This window comes from Pipra filicauda, unplaced genomic scaffold (genome assembly GCF_003945595.2).
Source record: "Pipra filicauda isolate LSUMZ 115617 unplaced genomic scaffold, ASM394559v2 scaffold16_size7369187_pilon, whole genome shotgun sequence".
In the NCBI taxonomy this organism is placed as follows: domain Eukaryota; kingdom Metazoa; phylum Chordata; class Aves; order Passeriformes; family Pipridae; genus Pipra; species Pipra filicauda.
In genome coordinates, this window is record NW_024104207.1 from 2,963,359 (window position 1) to 2,974,707 (window position 11,349).

Below are 11,349 nucleotides of genomic sequence, written 5' to 3' on the forward strand. Positions count from 1 at the left end.
ACCCAGTTTTTCATGCAAGATTTTGCAGAACAATAGATGGTTTAGAGAATAGACAGGAAAATATAAAAAGTATCCAGATCTGTGTGAAATTGATACTTCTTTCCATTTGGGTAGAATTCAGGGTAGTGGATAGTTTTGACAATACATATCTAAATCTGTATAAGACTTATATTAATTGAGATAGGTATTTTTAAATGTGTTAGGTAGTATGTTTTAGCTAACATTTGAAAATCTTGGTGCGGTAATGTTTGAGCTGTATTTTATCCTGTTTTATAACAAAGATGAAGAAAGATGATTACTTCCCTAGAACAGAGTTAGAAATATGCTTGATCAACTAAATATCTAGGTTAGGGTTTTTAAAAGCCTAATGCTCTGTTTTACACAAACCCCAGATAAAGTGTTCTATTGTGAGGAAAAAATACTCTAGCCACGTGAATTTTTAGAGTAGTTTAAATATCTTTTTCTTTTTTTAGGTACAATTTTATGGTACATATGTGGCAGAGATATGTACCCAGACTAACAAAATAGCTTTCCAGCTTATCAGTTTGAGGCAAGAATCTGTTTTGAGGCAAAGTGCCAAGAGATGCCAGTTTAGCTGGGAACACTGGCAAGGCAGCAAGCATATGTGATTGGTTTTTCCTATTAAGTTCAACTTTAATAAATAAAAATGGTACTTAGTTCCTGGCAGAGCTTAATGTACTGCTGGAAGCCAGGATCTTTCAGCACTTGTTTGTTAACAATCTACCCTTGAGCACCATAGATATAATCTGGTGATAGTGATAGCATTGTATTCAGAAAAGAAGTTATTCTGTGTGGGATGTTTTGTTATAGAAAATATAAATAATAGGAAAAAGTTATTCCTTTTGTTGTTCAGTGCTTGTCTCCTAAGGTCCCTTCTCTATGATCTGGACAGTTACATTACTTTGGGAACTTCAGGCAATCTCAGAATAAGTGCTGTTTTGACTACAGTGGGCTTAAAAACAGTTAATAGCTTTCTGAAAATTACAGTGGAAATACAAATATTTACATGTATATCAGAAATTTTGAACATTTTAGGATTTGCTTCCTGCAGATTCTTGTACCCAAAGAATGTATACATTAAGTACAGTTGATATATTTGTGGGCAAGTTTTTGTGTGACTCAGCTCTTTGTAACCTAGCAGCTGTTAAAGATAAAAAATGGGCAGCTTTGGATAAGAATAAAAAAATAGAGCCATCTTGCTTTTTTTAAAAAATATGCTAAGCTCACATTATGCTAGTTCTCTGTTTTTCAAAACAGTAATCATATTAGTTTCTTTATCCACACAGAAAATTGGATATAATAGTCTCATAAAGCAGTGAGGCAATGATATTATCACTTTATTAGCCTTTTTATTGTGCTTCTCACTAATGAGTATGTTTATAATTAAGTTTTTAAAATTAAAACCAAATTACATAATGGGGTCATCATAAGTGATATGTTTTGTTCTTTTCTGATCATGCCTTTCATCCCACCTTCATAAACATATTCTGAATTTGTTCTCCCAAGAATAAAATGAAAGGTTTTTCCCATTAGAGGGTGTTCTTCACAAACTGGACTCAGCTTGTGTGGTAAAAAAAAACAAACCAAACTTGTGAGTTTTGTTTAAGTCTCTAGTAACTCAAAAAATGTAGTTGGTAAGTTCACAGCAGGGTTCAGGGATTCAGACTCTACCTCTAATTTAAGAAACCTCTTTAATTGCTGCAGTCTTACTACCTATTGGATTTTTTACCTTCTCGCATCATCTTCTTCCCTCCTGCCTGCTCCTAAAAAAGGCATTGTTATCCTGTAAAAATCTGTTCCGTTTTATGAAAATCACAAATTGCCCTATCACTCTAAAATCTCTCTTTTCATAATTCTCTTTACTGTATACTAAAATCCCACATGCCCAGTACAAATCAGGAGAAAAGAAATACATTCTGAGACCTGTCACTTTATCAAAGCTCACAGAAATCAGAGCAAGTTAAGGATATTTCACATCTTTCAGTGTTGCATCTTTAAATAGCTTCAGCTTTTCCTTTTCACAGTAAAATTTTTCATCACGTGACGAGGTAAACATTTTTATTTAATTCCTCCATTTCTCTTTAGACTTAGTTCTATTTTATTAGTCAGGAGTCGGGGCTGATGTATTACTGTTGGGTTAAGTTTTGTTTCTAACATATGAGATTAGGAGACTGATTTTAACTGGTGTATTTTCCTTGAGTTCATCAGTCCTTATCTGGAGTCTTTAACCATCTCTTCCTGAGGTATTGCTGACAGAAGTCTAGTTAAGTATATCTACACGTACAAGGTAATAGCATAGGAAGGCAAGTGATTTACAGACATGAGCAGAGAAGAAAAACAGACTTCACTGAGAAAGCAGGAAAACACTTCTTCTGCGCCCCTACTCATCTCTCCGAGTATCCACTTTTAATGTTAGATGTTTGAAATTTACTTCCTGAAAAAATGTGAACCAGGTCTACCACCTTCATGTATGCATGAGTGTGGCTAAGACAGGTCTTTTAGTTGTTGTGTATGTGTTTGATTTGTGCTACACTTGAAGAAAGATGAGCAGAACAGTCATTGATTTTTAACCCTGTTATTTGCAGGAGTCTTTGTATACACCCTTCCAGAATCTGAAGTCTTTCATTTGCAAGGTTTGCATGGCAAAGAAAAGAGTGATACAGAGCAGACCAAGAGGGAATGGATTTAACGCAGGTTGGCATTGTGTTAATTTTCTCAGTAAAATTAATATATTGAGTTCAATTATCCTTCAACAGCAGCATCAATTACATAGGCATCCCATCAAGCTAAGTAAATTGTAAGGTCTTTCTCCAAGAAACCAAAGGATAGATCTTAGAAAATATTTCCCTTTTTAACAATTCATGTGAATATAATTAACCAAGTTTAGATAGAATAATATTTCCATCTAGCTACATAGTTAGTGAGATATATGCAACAAATATCATTCATTGAGAGAAAAATAACTATTTGCTCTGAGACTAAAGTTATTTTTATAGGAAGAATTAAATGACTCCTATTTGACCTTTTTCTCCCATTCCCTCAGGAGAGCTATTTTAACATTGATAGTTGAAGGTCTGAGTAAGGCAATGAAGAGAGAATACTTTTTATTGGACTCAGTGATATGGTTCAAACTATAAGAAAGCAACCTGGAGAACTGTGTTGTTTTGTTTACAGCTTTGCTTTTTTCCCCCCAGCTTTATGGCTTGGTTTGCTAAAGACATTTGCTTTCCCTATGTGATCTACCTGACTTTCAGGGGGAAAAAAAACATCTGAAAGGTTTTTAGCATCAATCACAGGTCAGCCTTAATATTGGGGCTTTTGAGACTTCAAAATAACTTACCCCAAATCTCATTGTTTATGCTTATATTATGTTTATTACTTGCTTAATACCTGATCAATTATAATGTCTGTGAGGATAAAAATTACCCCTTAAGAATTTCTTGAGCAAATTACAGCAGACAGAATGTTTTTCTGCTAGTTCAGTACTTTGTATTATACTTCTGGTGCAGTACTACACTGTGCTGGTGCTGGACATTCAAAATTAAGGATATCTGTTGGTGATTTATAGTACCAGACCTTGTTAGCATCTGCTTTTCTTTGAGAGCTATACTTAACCATTTTAATTATGATTTGCGATTCCAATTTGGGCAGAGTTTTCTGTTTGGTTTAATGACTGCATTCTCCAAATCTATGTCATAAAATTTTGATCTGGTTTCTAAATACACTTGTTAACAGCTTGTAATCGTGATGAGCATAGATGGAAATGCAGACAAGAACCACACTTATTAGGCTGACTTTAGTTTGGAAAAATCATAATTGTGCATGAGTATTTGGCATAAAACTAAGAAATATTGTTTCCTGAAAAATATTGTTTCTTCATTTAATCCTATATACTGTCAAAGTTGCTTAATAAATACTGTTTTTCAGGAAGAGAACAAAGAGATTTTAATCCCAGATTCCAACAACCACGCAGAAGTCATTTTGTTTCTCCATATCATAACCAGATGAGGGGGTTTGTACAGAGAAATCCTCCATCACAAGGTAAAAAACGTGCACGTTTGTGGTTTTGGAATTGTCTCTATCAATAATATAAAAGCTCTGTGTCTATATGCAGTTACCCCGTGGCTACAGCAGTCAATAACAAAACTTGCATCGTATTTGTGCACTACCATCAGGAAAATCTAACTCTGCAGGGTGAGGTAGAGTGTAGCATTATAATCTCTAGTCATCTTTTACTCACAATGTTCTGGGAAAAAAGCTTTCATGTGGTATTTATAAGTTTCATGCTTGGTCTCAGCTGAACTGTGTTTAAAATTGTAATAGTTCTAAAGCAAATTGGCACAGTTGCACAGAAATGTTTGTCTGAAGTCTTTAGCTGCAGATTTTTGTTCATACTTCAATAAAACACTTAAGCGTATGAATAAAGTTAAATACATTCTTAAGTGCTTTTCTAGGTCAGGATCTCAGCTTCCAGGTCACTCCCTGAGTGAAACAAATGGATGTTCTGTCTTGCCTTGGCATTAATCTTAAGTCATTCACCAGTCTCACTTCTTGAACAGACATTTCAATGAAGCATCACTGTGGATAGCACTGTTGAGTTGACATAATTCAGTTCTACTTCCTTGCTACTGTGAGTTGAAGCACATTCAGATTAAAGAAAATAAACAAAAGGAAGTGGAGTGTCTAAGAAACATCAATTGTTTTATTAAGTATGCAGAGCCTGGATTTCTTTTGTGTTTCCAGGTGAGGTTTTCAAAGATTGATGATATGATTGGGGAAGATAAATAATAAAATACAGTGAAGTCTTTAATGTTTTTCAGCTGCCACTGTTGAATACTTGCGAGTAAGATGCTACCATTTGATTCACAAATAAGATTGTTCAGTCCTGTATGTAAAATGTAAAGCTAAAATATAGAGCATGTATGCTGACCATAAGCAAAACCAAAACTGGTCATTGTTATGAGTTCTTGACCAAGAAACCTAATGTTCAGAGGTCAAATCATCTCTGGCCAGCTCCAGAGATCTTATAACTAGATAGATTCCACGAAGTATGTTCCAGAGTAACTGTGCTTCAGTGTTATAAATGTCTTTCAGTAGCATTATTAAAACATCATGGCTTCTTCTACACTAGCCCTATTTCTTACCCTCAGGATGCTCTTAAAACATGACCCTGTAACTGCAGTTAAATTACCTCTGTTAGAAGTTAAACAGATTTGTTGGAAAAATACATCTGTCCTTACAAAAGAGCCCTGCAATGCTTTAGAGCTCCTTTTAAACTGATCTCCCAACATGACTCATTTTAACAAAATTCCTTTTTCCTAAGTTGGCTAATATTAGCACAGGTATTTGGGTTGTTTCTTTATGTAGCTGATGTCTCTGCTGTATGGGTCTCACCAAAGAGAGAGAAAAAAGAACAAAAAAGTGGTCATTTTGTGTTCATGGTAGCTTATGTTATAAAACTTCCTACTAATATTACTTATATCTGCGTCTCCCACTCTTTATGTACCTTCTCATGGTATACTGTTATATGGTTCCTGCTGTTGCATATGATATATCAATCATTGGATTAAATGCATTAAAAAGTAATGGAACAGTAACCACAGGACCCATATCTTCTGTATCAGGAGAATAATAATGATTAGGCAGCCTTTGCTCTTTCTTATCAGTTAATGTTTAAGAATTCCATGACTGTCTCAACTTCACCAGTAGAGTGCTTTTACAAGAGAGCATCAACCTGAGAAGCATTGGTATTTCTCTGAGACGATGGCTTGAATCCCCTCAGGCAGAACAAGAATTGCATTTAGGCATCCCTCATTAGATGGTGAATAGTAAACACTGAGCTGCTGTAATTTACAGCTCATTCTCTAGCTGTATTTTGAATGTAGGGATTTCAGCTGGGGGAGGGGGTTGGGTTTTGGGAGGGTTGGGGTTTTTTTTGATTTGGTTTGATTTTAGTCATTTAACTTCTTTGTAAATTTCTTGGCTGTGCGTTACAAAGGGATAAGAGCACATCCGTGTAATTCAGAGCAGGACAACTAAGCCTCACAGGGAGGTAGATTTTCCCTTAGTATTTCTTGTTTGATGATTTACGGATTCTAGGTTTGTGGCTGCAACACCACATCACAACACCATATAGACTATTGGTAGGTAAACTTCATTAATTAGATGACCACTAAGTCATTTTTTGCATCACATTGTTATCTCATTCTACAAAAACCTAAAAATAAACTGAGCATTAAGAACTGTGGAAATCACTGTGAATTATCATGTGTCTTTGCTCTCTTCAACAGTCCAACGGTTAAACACTGATATTTTGTGTCATAGCATACAAATTACCACTTAGATCTAAATCAGCATACAAAATATAACAAAAAAAGAGACTGAATAAGTAAATATAACCTTATCTATACTTTTATAGCTATATTTTAAAGTTTCTGTGATGTGTACAATGGTTCTCACACTAATATTTTGAAATCTGCCGAAAAGTGAACTGGAGGCAAGGGAATGAGATAGGAGAGAGAGTGTCTATGGGTGTAGCTATAACAGCTACACGAATGGTTAAAATCAAGGATACCCTAATAATTTAGAAATAGTAGAGGATGTTGGAAATTATATAGAATTTCTGCGAGTGGTAAAATAAACATCATAACTCTCTGTTTGAGGGGCTCAAGGGAGGGATCATAATGAGTAAGAGCTTGCAGAGTGCTAGAAGTAAGGGATGATAATTGTAGCTACCAGTCATCTACCACCAGACTCATAAACAGTGAGATGGGGACATCATGAAGCATTCTGACAATTTCATACTTGCATTTAGACGTTGTTGGATTTTGGGGGTCAACTCTATTCTACCTAAGAAAACTCTGTTCTTTAAAAAAAGAATTAGTTTTACTTCTTTGTTTCCATCTATCTTTACTGTATTTTTCTTCCATCTTTCTATTAAAAAAAAAAAAAAAAAAAAAAAAGTGGAATTGGGCAGCTTTTTTGTTTTTAAATAATTGAACTTAGGAAACATCACTTTTCCAAAAGTAATTTATTAAAAAAAAAAAACAGAACAAGGTCTTGAAGAAAAGCTTTTATGGAGCATTGAAAGCAGTTTTTTGGGGGAAACAGAAGATGAGTGCCAAGGAAAGAGGGGAAAAAATTGTGAGAGGTATGTCTCACTGAGAGAAAATCTTTTGTCCAAGACAAAAAGGAATTATTGAGATTTCCATTTCTTTACGGAATGTAGTTGCATCAAGAGGGTACATTCACATCAGTCTTAGTACACTGTAAAACATGTAACAGAAGACAATGCAAGCAAGCTCTCATTTGTAAGATATTTAGTCAAGGCTTCCACACTTGGGTTGCGTACTCTGTGTTCAGTCATGTTTCTGATTAATAGGATTTTGATAGAACTGTAATGCAGATGGAACTTGGTAGAACTTCAGTGTTGAAAAAAAAAGATATAATTTACAGTGTACTACTTTGCTTATAGGAATCTATAGCTAAAGCAGAACTGTACACAGGCACACTTAAACCAGTATGAAAATATCTTTAAATATAGCTCTGATGTCTGGTTCTAAATAGTGTGTTTCCCTTTCTTGAATTCATACAGTCTTATCTACCAGCCACAGTGTATGACCTGTATGACTCACTATCTCAACCCATTAATTGGTCTAGATTTAAAAGTTACAGTCACCCAAGAGTTTTAAGAAAAGCAATGACATCATGGACTTTATCCTCCAACATCTCAAAATGTTAGACAGAATTATACACCAACTGGACAGGGACATGTATTTTTTTCAAGATATGTATAAATGTAATTTTTTGGGGGGGCTACCTGAATAAGCTCTTGTTTTCCTGCTTTAATGTTCATTAAAAGTGTTTAATTCATCTCCTCCTTTCTCCAGGTGGGGGATCAGGACACCCAGACCGGAGGAGATTTCACCTTCCTCCTCGGTAAAGAATACATGTCTACAGGTGGCAAACTGAGATGATGGGATAGTTACCTTTGAGATAATTTTTGTTTATGAGAGCCTCTTTTTATGAACTTTGTACAAATAACTGAACCACATAATTGTAGAGGAAGTCCCTCAAAGCTGAGGCTGTTCACCTTATTAATCACTTTTCATGTTTACTCTCTTTTTATGAGACCAGAATCACTAAAACTTAAGTTACAGGTACCTGAGGCACATTAACATCCCAGTACAGCTACATGGTTTTGTCCATTAGATAATAGAAAGTCTGAAGTGTTTTTTACAACACTGTTAGATATTTCTGAGTGTAAATTTAGGACCTATGATTTTTGCATATTTTTGTTATATTTGTTTATCTTACAAGACTTTCCCCACTGTGAATGTGTCATGTTCGTGCTGTATGTGGTTTGTGTCTTAATTGTGGATTATATCTGTATCTTAAGGGTTATACCATTGTTACTGAAACCTGTAGAAAAGTTTGAAACATGCCATCACGGATGTAAGCATCATCTGCCAGTGAAACAATATCACCTTTTTGTAAAAATGTAACTTTCTTACAAGAGACAAAAATTACTATTACATTTGGTACTTCCAGTTAAGCTACTTTTTCTATCTTTGTCAACTGAGGAGAGAAAGAATCTGTCATGTTTTACTTCTGTAATGAATAATACTTATGAGAGCTCGATATTTATTTTCTGTCCAGAATTCTAATTCGAACACCTATCCTCAGAATTATTTCTTAAAAATTGATAAATTTCACTTTGTGATTCAGTTTCAGTGATATATGTATTTCTTTAATTTTAAAATTAATACATTTTAAATATTATTAAAATGAATTAATTTTAAATAGAGTATAAACAATACTAAAGAAATGTAAAATAACAGAGCACATGCAATTTTTATCAACATATAGGATCATAGAAAGCATGTGACACACTTAGAACTGTGTTTCTTTCTTTACTGATCTGCATCTCAGTTGAAGCACCTCCATCTACATAGACTTCAACAATTTCATGCTTTTCTTAGATTTCTAGCAAACTTTGAACAGAGTTGGTTCAAGAGGATGTTTATGGAACTGTTGGGTTTTCATCTGTGTATGTGCTTTGGAATCACGATGTCTTTAGTTTTGTATTTCAACGTTTTCAGTACATTAAATTATATAGTAACTCCTTCTCACATGGGAGGTATATGATGAAAGAAAAACAGGAAGTACAAAAGACACATGGAGCTCCTGGAGCAAGTCAAGCAAGAACTGCAAAGATGATTAAAGGATTGGAGAATCTCTCTCCAAATCAAAGGTTGAGAGAGTTGGACCTGTTTGGCCTCGAGAAGAGATGAGTGAGAGGGGACCTCATCAATGTGTATAAATATCTAAAGGGGGGGTGCCAGGAGGATGGAGCCAGGCTCTTCTTGGTGGTGCCAACCAATAGGACAAGAGGCAGTAGGCAGCAACAGATGCACAGGAAGTTTGAACTGAATATTAGGAAGAACTTCCTTGCTGTGCAGATGACTGAGCATTGGAACAGTTGTCCAGAGAGGCTGTGGAGTATCCGTCATGAAATATTCAAGAATCACCTGGATGAAATCCTGTGGTATGTGTTCTAGGACAACCCTATTTGAGCAGGGAGATTGAACCAAATGACCCACTATGGTCCCTTCCAACCTGACCCATTCTATGATTCTGTGATTATTCACTTAATGTTGTTTCTTTGGCCTTGTGCAGGTAACTTCTTGAATCAACTCTCAGTGGAACTTAGTTCCTGTTTAGTATACATTAGGTCCAAGCGAATAATATTGTCAGACACACATAACTCCATGCTATGATTTCCTTGCATGTATTTTTCTGTTTGTAATCCAATAAATACATTCTTTTGTACTTAGCATACAGCAACAATCCAACTAAAGAGATAAGCAATACAGGATTTCTAGTTCTATTGAAAGTTTTAACAGACTCAATTTTTATACAACACAGTGTATAAATCCTTTGCGTTCCAACTATCCCGCCATGATGGGGTATTCCTGCTTCCTTTTTTGATTGATTTGTCACTGACTGTAATTGTACTATCATTTTTTTCTTACCCCCCCTCACCCCTGAATCTTTTGGAATAATGTGGTCTGAGTTTTATGGAAAGTTCTCTAGTTTCAGAGATCTCATGATGTATAATGGTGTATTCGAAAAGAACGTGATCGTGTGCCAGAATTTGTTGGTAATTCCCCCTGCAGGATTTGATATGAGAAAAGTTTTCTGTTGGCCTCAATAAATGAAGTTAAATACAGCTAGAGTGGGAGTTTTGCTGTGCTAGCTGTGGTATGCTGTGAATTGTTGGTAATAATTACCCTGACTACTGAAGAATTGATAGTGTCTCTGTGAGAGTTTTTTCCTTCCTAATGTTAGACCATAAGCAGAAGCTGCTTATTATTATTTCCAAGCCAAAATATTTTTTCCCACAAGGAACTGTAGAGTGAAAGCATAAGCACGAAGTCGAAACATAGAGGTGCTACTTTCCTTTCTCACTGAGCTTTGAATTGTTCAGACTACCATAAAGCTTATGGACTCTAGAAGGAAATCATAGACAAGAATATGACCTTAGAACTCCAGTCTTTATCCAGTCTAATAAGATTTCCTTAAATGTGGACTACAGGGTTGTTTTGAGTGGTTACAGGACAGGGGAAAAACAGACGTGGATTTGAAGTGATGTGTGTTTGTGAAGAAAAACGTTCTTGTTCAGCTGTACTGCTTACAATCTTCCCTAGCCTGTGCACTGGGTAGCTGTCATCCAATGTTCACTGAAATTTTGGATTGATTTATTAGCTTTATGTGTTTCCCTTCAGGAAAGGGAATCAGAGAATATTCTATAAAATCAATAACTTAGTCAACTGTGACTCAGCAGAAATTGTAACATAGTCATTGTGAGAGCAAGAATGGCAGGAATACATTTATCAACTTTTCTCTTTTTATGTATTATCTATCCTTCCTCTGACACTACTTTACTCATTTGTGACACCATTCCACTGGGAATCTGAGTCTGGACTGCATAAAACATGGAAACACTGAGATAATCCTATGATGCTGTGGAACTGTAAGCCTCAAAACACAGTTTATGCCTCTTTTATAAAGCAGGAAACCACAGTTTTAATTGCTTTGCTACCTTAGCAAGTGTTGTGCTGAGATGGAGGGGAACATCAGTGTTAAAGCTCTACAGATCTTTTTGTGCCATGCTGTCTGAGTAAAATTATAAGGATACTGAAACATATGGTATTATTTTGTAAAGGTGTTCTTTATTTAAATGTTGTGGAAGAAGATCAAAAGTTTACATATTCCTGTTTAAACATTGACTCCCTCTTGTCAGCTAAGCTGGGAGGTGGGCTAGTA

General features: G+C 35.3%; 1 protein-coding gene across 1 annotated transcript in view; it reads left to right on the forward strand.

Moving 5' to 3' along the window:
* The window catches only part of FAM120B (family with sequence similarity 120B), a 49,628-nt gene extending 39,376 nt beyond the window's left edge, over positions 1-10,252 (forward strand). The window contains exons 8-10 of the mRNA XM_027721400.2: positions 2,607-2,715; positions 3,949-4,062; positions 7,911-10,252. Of these exons, the coding sequence (XP_027577201.1) occupies positions 2,607-2,715; positions 3,949-4,062; positions 7,911-7,963 (276 nt within the window). The 3' untranslated portion in view covers positions 7,964-10,252. The remainder of the gene's footprint in view (positions 1-2,606; positions 2,716-3,948; positions 4,063-7,910) is intronic.
* Positions 10,253-11,349: the final 1,097 nt, after the last annotated feature.